The sequence below is a fragment of the Pollicipes pollicipes genome, unplaced genomic scaffold, assembly GCF_011947565.3.
Source record: "Pollicipes pollicipes isolate AB1234 unplaced genomic scaffold, Ppol_2.1 Scaffold_4295;HRSCAF=5057_pilon_pilon_pilon, whole genome shotgun sequence".
In the NCBI taxonomy this organism is placed as follows: Eukaryota; Metazoa; Arthropoda; class Thecostraca; order Pollicipedomorpha; family Pollicipedidae; genus Pollicipes; species Pollicipes pollicipes.
The window spans coordinates 16,473,771-16,490,248 of record NW_023596461.1 but is presented as its reverse complement, the minus strand read 5'-3'; the positions used below and the strand labels follow the sequence as shown (position 1 = coordinate 16,490,248).

General features: G+C 50.5%; 1 protein-coding gene across 1 annotated transcript; it reads right to left on the bottom strand.

Annotated features, from left to right (window-relative positions):
• Window positions 1-952: 952 nt before the first annotated feature.
• On the bottom strand, window positions 953-13,014 carry LOC119096732 (glutathione S-transferase 1-like). The gene is made up of 6 exons (XM_037219643.1): window positions 12,912-13,014; window positions 4,169-4,311; window positions 3,658-3,716; window positions 3,024-3,162; window positions 2,297-2,464; window positions 953-1,327 (listed from the first exon to the last, which is right to left on the bottom strand). The coding sequence occupies exons 1-6, from the start codon at window positions 13,006-13,008 to the stop codon at window positions 1,172-1,174; spliced, it is 762 nt and encodes a 253-aa protein (XP_037075538.1). The 5' UTR covers window positions 13,009-13,014; the 3' UTR covers window positions 953-1,171.
• Between the last annotated feature and the right edge of the window lie 3,464 nt (window positions 13,015-16,478).

Below are 16,478 nucleotides of genomic sequence, written 5' to 3'. Positions count from 1 at the left end.
GCCACCACAAGGGCGGAGCGGGGCCGGTGCTGTGGGGTCAGGTGGGTCACCACTCCCGCAGCTGACGCCACCTCGCGGGTGGGGTAGGGCCGGCACTGTGAGGTTAACAGGTCTCAGTTGTGTCCTCGCCTTTTGAACCGTGCTTGTTGTACCAGTGAGTGTTACATGGCGCCTGCGCTTGCTGGTTCGATGTGCAGACGGGAGCGCGCTGAAGCGGTCTAGCTGTTGTGCCTCACAAACGCGCTAGTAAGAGCACCGACATTCCATTGTTTCAAATGGCACGTAGGGCACCGGCCTGACCGCTGTTGTCGTAACTATCAATTTTGGACGTAATCGCATGATCTTTTGCATGTCGATATGAAGAAGAATTAGGCGCCATTTTTCACCAACATCTCGATTCTGCCTACTACACAGTGCGCCTAACTAATAAAACATGGACACGGAATATAACAATTTGATGTAAGAATTGAATTGGACTGAAAGGAACTGAAAGTTATCCGTCCTTTGTAAAGCTGACCGATCTAAAAGCAAAGCTTCACACTCCCTGATTTGGAACAAACTCTTCACCGTACTGCTGCGGGGTCTGAGGTCTTGGCTCAGGCGTCTTTAAGAGGTCCTATGTTAGTCTTACTCCGTAGAGAGAATTCCGTCCGAAGCGTAATATCAGCACGACTCAGAAAAGATGCAGCCGTCCGTACTTCTTGTTTTTCCCGGTGTCTCTGTCTCTCCGAAAATTCAAAAAGGTGAAAAAGACCATGATTGAAAGAAAGCGAGGATTTGTTCATACCCGACCCAACCTCCATCGCGCGGCAGACACACTCAACTGTCTTGGCAGGGAGTCCGGCCAACTGACCGCACAGCCTCTGGGTGAGTGGTTCGAGGCGGTAATGGGGTCTTCATGGAGAGAACTTATGCATTGACCACAGCACTCGTGGTCGGAGAACAGCCAAAATGAAAACCAGACGAACAGTTTTTATAACAGAATTGCGAACTTTGGGAAAGGTGATGTTACACGGGGATTCAACATCACCAGATGATAAATACAGTGTAAATGACGCCATGGCCGCGTTACACTGCGTGAACAGATCGTGACGAAGGTGTCACCACGCGAGACGAGGCAAGCATGCCGCAGTGCTGCCATCTGTGATCACCGAGGGGCGCAAAACCGCGCTCAAGCCGCCGCCTTTGCCTGGGCTTGCTTGAAGAAGCCGCCGAACGACTTTGCCCCGTCGTCGTTGAGCTCCGCGTAGCCGGCCATCTCGGACTTGCAGTTGGCCAGCCAGGAGCGGACCTTGGGGAAAGGTCCCAGGTCGACGACCTCTGTGGCCTGCGGCAGTCGGAAGGTCTCGGTCAGCCGGTAAACGGGCGTCGCTTGTAATAGACTTTCGATATCTCCCGGCTGCCATCCACGTTCTGAGCGGAAGGCTTTGGTGAAAGTGGGAAAAGCATAACTACGTTCATGCGTTGTACGAGCAAGGGTCCAGTTTGGTCGGGTTTTGCATGGAGGTACGAAAACTGGAGATCATGTCCAGTTCTAGACCAGGTAGATACATGCGTAAAGGTATATCATTGGTAGCACTAAGCCATCTTTATCCAATTGCACGCAAACAAAGATGTGAAATGCAAAACGTGTCAGCAGCGCAACTCTCCCTCTTCCTTTCGCTCTCTTGTCGCTGAGCTTGAAAATCCCCCGGCTTTTACTCCTGTACTGTAAACTGCGTTCTATTGTATGGAGGTTACCAGCCGTCGCCACTCCTTGGGAACAATGTCCAGCGCCAGTATTGAGGGGATGAGGAGAATACTGGCGAGAAATTTGGGTCAATGGGTCAAGAATCCTCTCATTCAAGAGAACATGTGAAGAACCACCCCATTCAAAAGAACATATGAATAATCACATTATTCGCGGCAATAACGGACTTCAAGCAGGAGTCTCATTGTGCGGGATGCTGTTAGGATTAGCCACGTCACCCAACGCGGAAATGCACCTAGGGATAGAACACTCCCATTCAAGGGTATGGAAAACGCGGAGATGACGTCTGGACAATGCGAGGGCCAGAGGAGACAGCGAGATATGTTCCTCACAGGATATTGTACCGCCACGGAGCAGGTTCGCGAGATAGGGGAAAGGCAAACGATGCACGTCAAACGCAGGTGGCCTGCCTGGACGCCAAATACGCGCGGTCAAGTGGGCGCGGTGTACAGGCCGAGGTCGTGACGGGCCCGGCCGGCCTGTCAGCTCGGACCTTTGCTCACACTCTCCACCGCGCTCAAGAACACAGAAGCGTCTCTGACTGACCTCAATGCTGGCGACAGTGGAGACCAGCGCGAAGTCGGCCACAGTCTGAGTGTTCCCGGCCGCGTACTTGTTGTCACCGATGAAGCCCTCCAGCCAGCCCAGGGCCTCATTCAGCTTATCGATGGCGTCCTTGTCGACAGTCTTGGCCCCGTGGAACATCAAAGGGTACTGGAACAGATCAGCGGTGTGATACGACCGGAGCGATCACATCGGATGCGACGCCGCGTTTATAAACGGCTGCGCCACCGGCCGCCGCGTTTATATACGGCTGCGCCAACGGCCGCTTGAGTGTGGTTCTACTCGGAGCTTGTCACCGCAGACAGTGCATGAGGTCGGCCATAGATGGCGCAGCCGTCCAGCCACATTGCTCCGCCCTGTTTTGCACGAATATTGCCAGTGTGCAGACCTAAGTCCCCCGACGTCCTTGCAAACAACAAAGACGCAAGCCTCTGACCACAGGCGTAAATAGTGGACTCATTTAGCGATCAGTGCACACTCATGTCAGGGCCGTGCCGAAGTCTGGACGCCCGCGCCTTATGACTGGTGTAATTAACCTGGGTTTGCACTCCGAATCAGATGTATTGAGAGGACATTGTGTCCGATATCACCAACATCATTTAGGTGAGATGGTCGCATAACCTATAACTTCGTCGCTCGTGGCACACCGAGGGTCGCCCGGGCGGTCGCCCGTGGCACACCGAGGATCGCGCGGACGGTCGGAACTCACGATGCACTTGCCGAACCGTTCGTAGAGGGTTCCCATGTCGAAGTACATCCTCTGGTCGACGACAGCGCGCTGTTTCGGGTCGGACGGGTACAGACTGGCGCCGCCGTACTTGGACGCCAGGTAGGACAGGATGGCGCGGCTGGAGGCACACGGTCACAGCCAGCGTCGGCGCCGGGCGGCGGACGGCACACTCGAGCTCAGGCCTAACAGCCGTGTAAAGCGGCTCTCATCAGGCAGCCGCCGTAAGGGCGCCGCAGTTCTTCGAAGTACGTAAGAGGAACGTGGGTCGCGTGGACCTGCCCGTGCCGACGCAGCACGCGGACGTGAGGCGTGACAATTATAACGGCTGTTGGTGCAGGCCAGCCTGAGGTAATTCCCTGGCGACTGATCTGGAACAATGCCATGTCGTGCGGGTAATCGGACACGCGGCGCCGGCCGCGGCTGCGCACAGTTTCGTGCGCGTATTGCCGGTGCCGTGATGACCCCGCGTCGCGGCTGTGACAAAATGGGTGGCGTCATCCGCTCACAGAAAACGCCAGGCGGCGTGGAGGCCACAGGCAGGTGTTGCAGCATCGGCCGACCCTGGGCGTAGCATCCCCCCCCCCCCCCTCCCCGCCCTCCTCCACCCGCTCACCTCTCCCACAGGTAGAAGCCGTCGTCGTCCATCGTTGGAATGGTGTGCTGCGGGTTCATCTGACAACGAATATTTTATTGGTCAATCATTATAGAAAGCGACACGGTGATGCTCGACTCTACTTGCTTGGTCTGAGCGGTCCATGATATGCTCGCATCTTTAAATGAATTAAAATGTTTGGTAATTTCGGCTCCTTTAAGAACCACCTTTGCAGCCATTTGACGCAAGGTACCTTTAGGTTTGGCTTGGCTTTTCGGCGCATCGCCCCATACCTCCTTGGGGAAAGGATCACCACGCGATTACGCCACCGCTGGCGTCCGAAGCGGGAAAACTCCCTCGAACACCTCCGGCCGAAATGTTCCTGGTTAGGAAACGCATCACCACATCCCCACTTCAGTACCCGCGCTGCGCGGCGCGATCCACAGCCACCCTGACGGGAGACGGGGCGGATAGTGTGCGGCATCCCACACCAGGACATGTCCAGATGGGTGAGGACGACCGGTGCCCCCACCTTGATGTACTCGGGCTTCTTCTGGTCCCCGGCCATGATGTTGACGATCTTGGGGTTGACCTCGAGGCCGATGGCCTTGGCCAGGAGCAGCACGGAGCGGCAGGGCGCGCTCAGAGGCATGTAGTAGATGTCGACTCCCATGTCTGAAACGGCACGAGACGCGCGTGTAGCATATGCCCACCCTCGCGCCAGGGCGGCACGAGACAAGACGCACATGGCGCGCGCGTTTTCCATGTCTGATATGGCTCCTGGCATGCGGTGGGTTTGTAATGACTACGGTGTACGATTCAGCGGTATTAACGAAAATATATAAAAGTAAATAAAGCGGTATAAGTAGCATAATCCTTTGCTCTTATTTATTTCAAGGAACAAGAACTAACTGGAGGAAACCAACAACAGGATCCGCCCAGACGCCCAGTCATGCCCGGTGGATCTCGTAAGTCAACAGGGAGCACGTCCGAACACCACTTTACTGTCACGCACTTTGTCATTGGGTCAACGGGCGTAAGATGAACAGAAACGACTTATAAGGCTATACGTTACCCCACACTTTTGGTCCCACTACTGATGCCATTCCGTAGGACGCGGCAACAATCTGGAACAGTCTTATTCTGCTGAAGTTTTAGCAATGACATTCGGATGTCTCAACTGAGAAATATTGGTTCAAAATTTCCGTCCGTTGCGGGTAGCGAAGCCGCCATGCTGCAGAGAGGCGGTTCTGACCGATCTTTGATGGATAGAATGTCAGCAGAGACACTCTCAGCCCGTCGGCTACAACTCAGACATGAGTTTTCAATCATAAGTCAGTTGTTCGTTCCTTGGAAAAGCTTCCGATTTTTGGCATTATGAAATGTGGATTGATATACAAACACAAACGGTGAAAAATACCGACGCGATACTGACGCCGGGCACAATGTGGGCCAACAAGTTAAAGGAATGTTTCACGCTTGAAGATATTGAAGCAAACATCGGATCGGATTAAGCAAGCTCACTTTTGGTATATTATTGGTATATTATATTCGCATATTAACTACTGGTATGGTTTTTACGTGGAAGCGGCTGCTCTAGACAGGACAAGTCTGTTTAGTAAATATGCTGCTCAATGCGTCCTCAATAAGTCTTCGTACATTGAACAACTTTGGCTGAGAGCCAATGGACTGCCGGTATATCTGGCAATCGCACCCACGAACGCCAGATATGACAGCCTCGACAATGATATTTGTATTGGCCTTGATCGCCACCGGGCTTATGGAATGGCAGGATTTGAAAGAGGTTACTTTGGCGTCGTGAATGCCAAGGTGACTTTGAAATATTCTTCCCGATATGCCTTTCCCCATTTTCGCGGGCGTGTGGTTCAGAAACCAGAGAGGCTTACGTCTTAAGGTCAGGATTGTGTACAGCACTGAAAGGTTTTCAAGATGCTATTTCAGTTTAAAACTCCGTGTAAATATGGAACACTTCCTTTCAACGGCTGGGCGAGATGCTGAAGAGATGGTATGATCTTATAAGCTTGAAACGATTGATCAGCGCTCGAAAAAAAATTGATGATGCCATTCACCCAGTTCAGAGCAACTGAGGTGAGAGGAATGCTGGTGGAAATGTCAGACAGGGCACAGCGCATAGAACGAGGATTTGTTGTTCTTTACAACCCAGTCGGTTTGTACGACAAAACAGCCAGTAAATAAGCAACAGACGCTAAACCAACCACGCCTGGCAGAGTTTACATAAGTCGTCGAGCGTAGGCACCAACTTTCCCTTTCCCTTGCCTGTCTCCTGTTTATCCGTCAGTGTTGTTTTCGTGAGTGTTCATCTCCCAACACCCCACTGCTGTGACAGTCATTGTGATGAAGCGCCGCTGTGACGGCCACGGGTCATCCTGTCATTTTCCTCATTCGCGACGGTTGGGTCGTTTCGGGACTTTCATCACAGTGATGCCCAGGGCACATAAAGGCACTAGAGTTTCTCCAGTTTTCCACTTCTCACAGCTTTCCTTTACCACGGGGCTTCGCCGAGCACAATCGAGCTGTTGAGGATGCCGGTGAACGCGATGTATACGTCGCTTCTGCAAATGCTGCAGTTCAAATTGCGTTTTTCAGAGGAAGGAGAGAGGTGAATGTGAGTGAACTAGCCGCCCTTTGCGGTTGCCTCCGCCATTCATAGCTCTGACTTTCCAGCGTTTCAAAAGCTGCGTCCCTGGTCCAACGACCTCTCATTCAGCCGCCCCACCTCTCCTTTCCAATAGAGTCCGGAGGTCAACGCACTGCGAGCGGTGGAATGTGCGTCCTGACTCAGGGCGGCCAGTGGCGCACACAGGCGATCCCAGCGGGGGACAAGGGCTGGGTGGTTTGACTACATGAATCGCAGACACAAGTCAACATCAACGCGACAAGACGTCTGGGAAGCATGCATACAAATAAACGCTACACCAAGCGAAGTTTCAGCTTCCGGTTCGGCTATAATCCGTCCGGACACCTCGAGGGGCTGCGATGAGCGCGGCTCATGCGTCATGGCGTCTGGCCGCTGGGTGCGTCCCTGATCCAGGCAGGTGCGGGCCGCCTCCAACTGCCTCCTATGCCGGGTGACGTCACCGCACCTCAGCATGACGCGGCACTTTCGCATGGCGCCCGACGGCGCAGTGACTGGGCGAAATCCAGCGCCGGGAGGCCGAGCGCATATTAGTTTGCCGCTGGTCGATGTCTCTTCAACGCCTGGGGAGTGAATGCGAAAGGCGAGGTCCTGCATGACACGCCAGCCATATAGCAGAGTGGAAGGGGCAAACTGTACTGGAAACAGCGGTGGGAATCAGGCAAATGTAACGCCAGCCAGGAGTATTTCACGCGAAAGAAGATGCTTGTTCAACCATGGTGTACAAGAATCGCGGCGTCGCGTCGTTCGTGGTGCCTTAAAATATGACGGCAAAAATGGTCCGACAGACCAGAAGTACGCTACTACACCGGTCACCCAGGGCCTCCACAACACGCCATTTTAGCGGGTTCCGGTCCCAACACCATTCGCGCATAACGCTCAGCGAGGTTTCTGAGACAGCTCCAACCGTATATTGTGTGTCACTTTGAAGTTTTGTGTGACAAGCGGCAAGGCGATGGAGCATTTCAATGCATTTCACAGGGGCCGTGCATCTTATTGGATGGTCGCTGGATCCGAACAGTAAATAGGGAGCCAGCAGGATCTGGTTCCTCCGTGGTCGGAGGAGAGGACGTGCATTCAAAGCTGTGATTTGTGAAGACCGAGCCTGAATGACATCACATGCTCGCTGCGACCTGCAGTCCGAAGGTCAAACATTAGACGGGTGGGAATGACGATGAGTGCCTATTGCGCACACAGAACGCAAACAGCTCTTGCGTAAACAAAATGTTACCTTGAAGCTGAAGGTCGCCGCACACACGCACGTCGAAAGTCGAAACAAATGGTTGGTTGCGTTGCGCGTGCGCGCGAGCGTGAGACGGGCACAAGGCCGTTCAAATTTATTGAGGTAGGGGCTGTTTGAATGCTGTTTTTCTAGCGGCGAGCACCAAAAGGTCTACCGCCCTGGAGAGCCCATCGCTGGAGATATTAACATCTAACCATCTAGGGATATCTAACTCAGACCAGAAGCGACGTGTCGACTATGTAACCGTCTCACGTCACCGTCTCACGTCACCAGACTTGTGCGCGATCGAGCTGAATCCCGGATTGGCTCACGAGCCAATCGTTTTGGTGAAAACCGCGACCCGAGTCGACTCGTTAGAAAAATACTGCTTCGAGCCATGAACTGAATAAATTTGTTTGCCAGTATGAGTTGAATCTTGCGCCGATCATTCATAATGTCGTGTCCGTAAGCCAAAGGGCACAAATTAAAATGGTGAGATGGGAAGCACAGCACGTTTCAGAAGGCTTAGAAACCGGTTCAGAGTGTTAAAATAATCAGTATGGAGCATTGATGACAATCCTTTTTTGCAAAATAAGTGCACTATTTGCTACTGCAATTTCTAAGCGCCAAATACAATATTTTTTTCGTCCTGATCTGAATTTGCCAAATCTCAGCCAGGAACCAGAGGATATTACATGGTAGAGACATCCCACATTCACATATCCGATACCAAAGTCAGTGAAAGATTGTCTGCTATCTACAAAATCCGAGTGCTGACATATTTACAATTGTCGACTGTCGCAGTAATGAGAATATCCATACCAGACTACTCACTCACTACTTGAGCTGCCGCAAGCATGCTATTGCTGAGGGTATATAAAATAAACAGCAATGGTGGCAAGATCGTCTCGTCTCACATGCGGATTTTTTGTCACGGAGTGTTGCATCGAATGGATAGCGTCAATAACTATTTCCACTTTTGGAGCGGGTAAATAAATATCACCTTTCGTTCTTTTATTAGGTGCATTTAATGTCAACATGCTTCATAGAGTCACCCAATGACATGAGTATAAGATATCCTGCGGAAACAACAACCGGCGCCTACGTTAGCTTATCACTAGCTCAACTGCTGCTTGTTCAGTTCTGTGCGGGTCAGTTCGGTGCCTTGCTGGCCGGAAGACGAGGTCCAGTGAAGTGGATCTTTGTAGGACTTTTTGTGAGAAATGATAGTTACTAAAGCCAGTTCATATTTTTTTGTAATTCATGCTAGCCGACTGTTATCGCAAGAGCTGCAGTCCGATGCTAAATTGTTGACATGCCATCCCCATCGGCGTGGCTTAGTACCAGCTGGTGTAAATGTGGATACCTTTGTGTAAATGCATTTGGCTGCCACTTGGCAGGTGCAGACTGCCAACTGTTAGATGTAGTGCAGTCTAGCCTGCATTGAACGCGATGTGATTGATGGGTCTAGGCATGAAAGCCCAGGAAGACTGCGTAGCTTAATGCTAAGACTTTGGAGAGCTGGTTGGTAGCAGTTGAACAGCAATGCGTTGTTTCAGTACTTCTTTCGCCAGGTTCGCACTACAAACTTGCCGGTGTGTTACAGGCGTGCTCGTGACTGCACACACATATACGTGCGTCTAGAGGTACTTGTTTTTATTTGCACACTTGCTTAAACTTGTTATGTAAAAGTGTGATTATCACTCCCGTTGTTATAAATTTACGATAGTTTCACCCGACAACCTGTATTTTCATGTTTGTATTTGCATGCTTTGCCCATTTGAAGCGCGTTGAAACCCGTCGGCTGACGGTCCGACCTCCGACCCTATCAATCTCATGTTGTAGCCATGAAGCCAAACAAAGCGTGAGCGCGTAAAGCAAGCCACCCGTCGGAAATCATGCGCATATCGCCTATCGCTGTGTTCGAAAATCACTCTTCATGGGCTTGACATGCAGAAATGCACTGATGTTAAGCGTTTGCGCTGGTTTATGGGATGAAAACTAGCTGGCCTAGGGCTTGGCAAAGCTTGCCAATTGCCATCGATGAAATTGGGCAACTTAGAATGTTTACACTATATTTTAATAATGTAACGAGGTACAGGAGCCCCCAAAATTTAAAATGCCGTGATTGCGGCCCAACGTTAAATCGAGGCCTTTGAAATGCTCTGTCGTATTAAAATCGCGGGGAAAAATTCAACCCGACGCATTTCAAGTCCCAAGTAGTTTGTAAAAATACGGTAAATGCAAACTGTCCAACGCTGACGCATGCTTTAAGAACTACACCACAATGAACCTCAGTTAAAATCTCACGTGCATGGAGTACGGCACATGAAATATATGCGGACGCAGTCAGAAATATTTAAAGTTTAACTTCAAACTCCAAATCGTCTGCGTGCTTAACTTGCCCACAACAACTACTCAACCTACTACACTTGTCAACAGTTTAGGTTACCCACTGTTCGCCGACAGTGGCGTGCTTTGCTTACAGGAATTTGTGTAAGTTTTCTGCTTCGTGGCTAGGCCGCTGTGACGTCACTGCGAGGCCCCTCATTTGTGTAGTGCGACAGCGCCGGGATACGCCCTCCGGCCTAAGTCTTCGGTGACAGCGCCCAATGCGCTGGGAAAACTTGATCATTTTCGGCAGACCCTACCCACGACAAATTGGTTCGCTGACCTATACAGTCATCAATAACGCGCGCTGTTTCGAAGTCGGTTACGAAAAGTTTCACAGCCGTTTCCCGAGTGCTCGCACACCATGCTTACGTGACTGTAGACAAATCGATATGCGTAAACCGTGCAGGTGGTTTTACGTCTTGTCCAGCTCTAGTTCCCGATAACTCACAAATCCTGAAGAAAAAAAAAATACAAAAACGGGTGCATCCATACTAGCCCACGAACACGCACGACCAAATGCACGCGTCCGCTCATGGTTTTCCAAATACACTGGTTCGTTTTCTCCTTTGTCTGAATTAGTTGATCTGCGCCTTACGACGCCGGATCGAAGAGATTTATATGAGGCTTGACGAACGTCCTTCAGGCCGCTTGGAATGATACTATTTTGATCGTTGGACTATTTTCTTGCTGATCAGATTGGGAAAATTACATTCTGTTCAAATTGCAGTGCTTGCAGGGACCTGTAAGCAAGTACCTACAACTTTATACAAAGCAAGGTCTAAAGAAATATTATTTCTGTTGTTGCGACCGGCGTAAATATGCGATCAGTGGCTGTGAATATCTTTGCTTCCAGGGTGCGCGATGACCGGCCAGATCGAACCGGCCCAGCTGAATAGATTACCATGACTCAAGCAAAGCCGGTTCGGCCTCTAGCCTCGACCACAACTGCACTTGTCGACATCTGGAACTAGGCGTTGGGTTCAGCACAGAACTATGCGTTGAGCTCAGCATAGAACTAGACGTTGAGCTCCGCATAGAAGTAGGTGTTGGGCTTAGCACAGAACTAGGCGTTAAGCTCCGCATAGAACTAGGCGTTGAGCTCAGCATAAAACCATGCGTTGAGCTCAGCATAGAACTAGTCGTTAAGCTCCGCATAGAAGTAGGCGTTGGGCTTAGCATAGAACTAGGCGTTAAGCTCCGCATAGAACTAGACGTTGGACTCAGCATAGAACTGGGCGTTGAGCTTAGCATAGAACTAGGCGTTGAGCTCCGCATAGAACTAGGTGTTGAGCTCAGCATAAAACTTGATGTTGATCCCCGGAGTCTTAGAGGATATTTCGTGCGGAGACAAGAGCTTGAGTCACACAATTCAAAGCTGTTTCGCTGCTGTCATGCATAGTTGCGTCACCCCAGACCACCTGCAAGCTTTGCGCTTTACCAATTGACTTCATCTATCAGTGAAGTGCTACCTGTTGACCATTGACCGTCTGCATCAGTACACAAACAAACAAGCCCTCAGGGTGCCGGTCTCGTGATGGTGAACCGCACGGGATCCTCACGTCCTGCATATGGCGGACCTCGCTTGTAACGAGCCGAGCACCGGAAGCGAGAACCGCCTTTGAGGCGCGCCACGGGCGGTCTGAGGCTGCAACGCCTCGCGCATGGAAATTAATCCTAATTGAGGCGGCGTGCGCGGCGATGCGGAGAAACGCACGCGGCGCCGCTGCTGAGTCACGGTGAGAGTCACAGGAGGCGGGGAATCAGCATGACGTGGGCCGTCACCTCAAGCTGGCGGTTCTGTTCATCGCGCGTTGACGGCTACCGTCGGCTCGTGAATGAGGGAGAGCAGTTTGCGTTCGTCCATTGCCATTCTACGCCACGGCGTGGCGTTCTTTCCGGATGCAGTAGCGGGATGCGCGTCCCGTGGTACCGCCTCTGCGTGTACCTGCCGTACTTGTTCAGCGCTATCGAAGTGACCGATGGTCGATACGGTCGAGCCGAGCGAAGATAAGCCGGCTCGCTCCAGGTCATGCCGGCTTCGGCGCCGCGGTTACATGTTGTTTCTCAATGACAAAACCGAAACCTTATGGTGGTTGTTTTGTGCTGAAAGCAAAACTTGCTCAGTGTGATAAAACTTTCGATTGCGTCTTACACTCTAGTGTTAGATGGCTTGGGTTGCATTTTGCGGTTGACTTCGAGACTGGTGGAATGGAGATCACCATCCGAAGAAATTCGGAAAATCGCCTCTGCTTACAGCGTAGTCGCCTATTCTGATGGGTATCTAGGCCGTAACCACCGAATGGGCGGTCACATTCCTTGCACAATTATTAGCAACTGATGCATTCCAATGCAGCATGAGAAACACGCACCTAACGTACCAATTCCAAATGACTTTTTCCTCACGCAGTCGTGACCACGTTCACCACGATCGCACGTTTACCGTCAACCATTTTCATTTCGGGACAATGATTAAGGTTTTCGACACTCGTTAACCACAGGACGTCGCGTACCACTCACTTCCACAATGAAGCAAGAACAGGTACGTAGGTAATCTGGCAATCCAGTCCAGTCCCGAGAGCTTAAGTAATGTTGGCAGATGATTGCTTTGTGAGTTGTGTTCCTAAGCCGACCTCGAACTGTTGCCGCCACAGTTCAGGTGGACATTGCCATTTACGTCGGTTAATTTTGGTAGCTTTCTCTACATTATCTATGGGCATGCGGCACCCAGAAAGCATCACAAACCTCTGAAAATCTGCGTAGCCTTACATTTTATGTCAGAACTGCAAGTTCGAATTTCAAATCGAGTCCAAGTACTGTCATTGCGGACGAGTCCGTTCTGGTTAGTCCATTTTTAAATCCCATCCAATACTGCCCGTCACGGGTCAGTGCAGTGAAATCCCGGAATGGAACCACGGCTGGTGTGCCGCCGGCGCCTGCCGTGTGTGAACCACGGCTGGCGCCGTACCGTCGGCGCACGCTTACCGGCTGTTCTGGAGCTGGCGGTGCACGGGCGACAACGGCGGCAGCTGGGCAGCGAGTGGCGTTCGCTGCCGCAGCGACGCCTTGGCATAGTTGGCATTCCCACGCAGTGGCGGAGGCAGCGTACCGGGAGAGGGAGGAGCCGATCAGAGCCGGGGTCAGCGGAGTGGGTTAGGCCACGCAAGATGGGGATCGGGGGCAGAGCCAGGACAGTGGCTTTGGGACGATGACGATCGGTGACGGAACTCGGAGAGAGAATGTGGGAGGATGAGGATAAGTGGCGGAGTCAGGACAGGGGATTTGGGAGGACGTGGATCGGTGACGGAACTCGGAGAGAGAATGTGGGAGGATGAAGATCAGTGGCGGAGTCAGGACAGGGGATTTGGGGGGGATGGCGATCGGTGACGGAACTCGGAGAGAGAATGTGGGAGGATGAAGATAAGTGGCGGAGTCAGGACAGGGGATTTGGGAGGATGTCGATCGGTGACGGAGTCAGGAGAAGGGAAGTGGAAGGATGTAGATAGGTGACGAGGCTCGGGGAGAGAATTTGAGAGGGTGATGATCAGTGGCGTAGTTAGGAGAGGGGAATTGGAGGAAGTCGACTATGGGCCCGGCCAGCACAGTGGGTATCGAGATTGTCTTGTGTTGCAATGACAGCTGCCAGTCCTATGCCTGCGCTATCAAATACATGCAGTCGCACTCTTGTTGCACGAATGCAAACATTGGCGCCGTGGAGACGAATTCTGGCCTCTGTGCTACGGGAATTTGGCCGCTGTGAGCAATGAACAATTGCAAGAGCAAGAGGAAATACTATTTCAAGAAAAGAAAAAACGTCATGTCGACCGATGGGAGATTTGTATTGCCGGCCGAGCGTCCTCAGAGAAGGACATCGTGTGGGTATGGTCGTGCCAGCCGCGCACAAATAAAGCCATTTTAAAAATTACACAAGACCTTTGCAAACTGTCTTTTTTCTCCGGTTGGCGTTCCATTCTGGCCCAAAAAGGATACAGCTGTGATGCCGGTTTACATTCTAGAACAAAAGCACTTGAATTAATGGGATAAGACAGTAGTATTAGTATTATATTACTTATGTGAATAGTGATCCTCGTGAATGCGCTGAACAGCTCACGTAACTTTAATTAACGGGAGGCTAATCAAGACTTGTGCATATGAAATTGTACTGGCTGACTCTCCATTATTTCGAATAATCATTTCGTGCATTCAAACTTTTCCAGAGAATGTACCACGTTTGCGGTTGATAGTGATTAAGAAGATACGAATTATGAGTGCAAAGTAGGCCGCCGGAAATGACACCAATCTAAACCGGCGCTGGCCGGTGCCGGCCGTAGTTGGCAATGCATCCTTAAAGGGATAATTTATGGTGTAATAACTTAAAGTGTGATGCACTGGCCGCTGATAGCCCTGCAACAACGCTATTGTATGCACACAGCTGCACTTTTTGTGCACGTTTACGAGTATTTTTCCCGGCTCGCCGGATTCTGGCCATCACTACACGGGCAGGTTGGACGTGGTTACCAATGCGCCTCAAAGGGAGTGCTCCACATTTGTATGGGGTTTAATACAAAATATGCATCTTGAAGATCATTTGGTGCAGTTTACAGCCCTGTCCATATTAAGACCTAAGCTTATCGGGCTTATGAGCTACACTGCCACGAAGACGTACAGACTATTTCGGGAGGTTATTTCATGGCCACCCAGTCACTTATGGCGCCATAATAACGTCATTCAAAGTCTGATTTTCCATTAGCCAGTCGGTGATCAAGGCCAAAAATATAATTGTTGACTTATTCATGACTGCCATCCGTGAGAACGATTTCCAGATATAATGACGGTCGATTGGCTCCTGATAAATGTTACGCAAGGTACGATGCGGTTATAAAACAATGCCGTGCTAAGAACATATTTACTGAACAAAAATTGCAATATTCGTAGCAGAGTTTTAAATTTAAAAGCGTACCAACAGTTATAAGTGATTTTATTTCATAATATCTCATGTTTGATTTAATATCTCCAAATGCGGAAAACTCCCTGTAAAAGGATGATAAGAACAAATAAGTTGATGCCGGGCGATAAGCGACTTACGTTGCTGGCCAGTAGTGTCATCGTGAGGTCGGTGTTGTATTCACCGCAAACGCATCCAGGTATTTGAAATTAGACCCGCAACCTCGCAAATCGCCGATGTGGACGTTTCGCCAGCATCAAGTTACGCACTGCCGGGGTCGACCGAAATCACTGGAATCCGTAATCGTGTAAGTGATGTACTGCTATCTGTTTGCACTCTACCACCCATAGCGAACGGACACCGTTGCACTCTTTGCGAGTGATTATATGTGCTTTTTCATGACCGCCGAAGTCTTGTCATCACTCCACGGGCAGACCAGGCCCAGTAAGCAATGTGCTTGAAAAGGGCGACTTGAACAAAAAGAGATCTTGCCATGCTATACGTGATTTACATTCCCGACCAACAATGCTTCCTAAATGACATGATGTGCATGTGATTGCACTGACCGCACTCGCATGTAAGTATTTTAAGTTGTACGCCGTGACCTTGCGAAACGCTGGCGCAGACGTCCCGCCAGCATGGAGTTACTTTACATGGAGCTACTTCCCTTTCCAGGCGACTTACTGTGAGACGGGGCTGGAAACCAAGCCATGACCCAGTGCCACCAAACAGCATTAACACGCAAGCAATTCATTGAAAACACGACAACCATCAAGACACAAGACAACAAGGCACGAGTGATGACATCAGAAGCCGAACTCACTCCCAAACATGCCCCAGCACTCAACAAACAACGTAATTCTTGTGTTACACAGGGTCTTTGGCGATATATCGGAGTCCCTGATTAGTGGGGCACGTTAGATATGTGTGATGTGCGTGGAAGCGCACTAGCGTTGTTTGTTTTCCAGTCGTATCTTCGATTAAGTAATGAAGTGTGTTTTTGGTCGTGTGCGACCCATCAGTTCTATTTGATAATGGTTCAAGGAACAAACAAAAATGCAACGTTTTAATGTACATACGACGAATAGACGAACTTTTGTACAAGTAGCATTGGTGTATTATTTATTATTATTATATATTAGCATCTTTAAACTTTAGTCCGGCACAAAAGGGGCCGGGATGATTATCGCATTTAATTATTAGCATTTTTCCCGGGTCGGCATATAATGGCCATCACTCCACGGGCGCACCGGCCGCGGTTTTCTATGCACCTTTAAGGTGTGATTTGAACGAAAAGGTCATGCAGGCCGATAAAATTTACTTTGCAGATCGAATGTGCTCACACAATACAATTGTGTGCATATTGTGTACCACCTTCCGCGTGTTAATACAACTTTTTGAAATTCGACGCAGTCTGTGTGCAAATCACCGCTCCGGTATGACCGCATGCGTTGAATAATACGCTGCCGGAGGTCGATATGACGAAGTCGAAACAAGAACGCGACGAATCTGTTGTAATGGAGGTTGACAGCCCTTAGACAGTGCTTATGATGTACGGCCATTATCGGTCGATGATGCCCCCATAGTAGCATCGCTATAACAGGGTT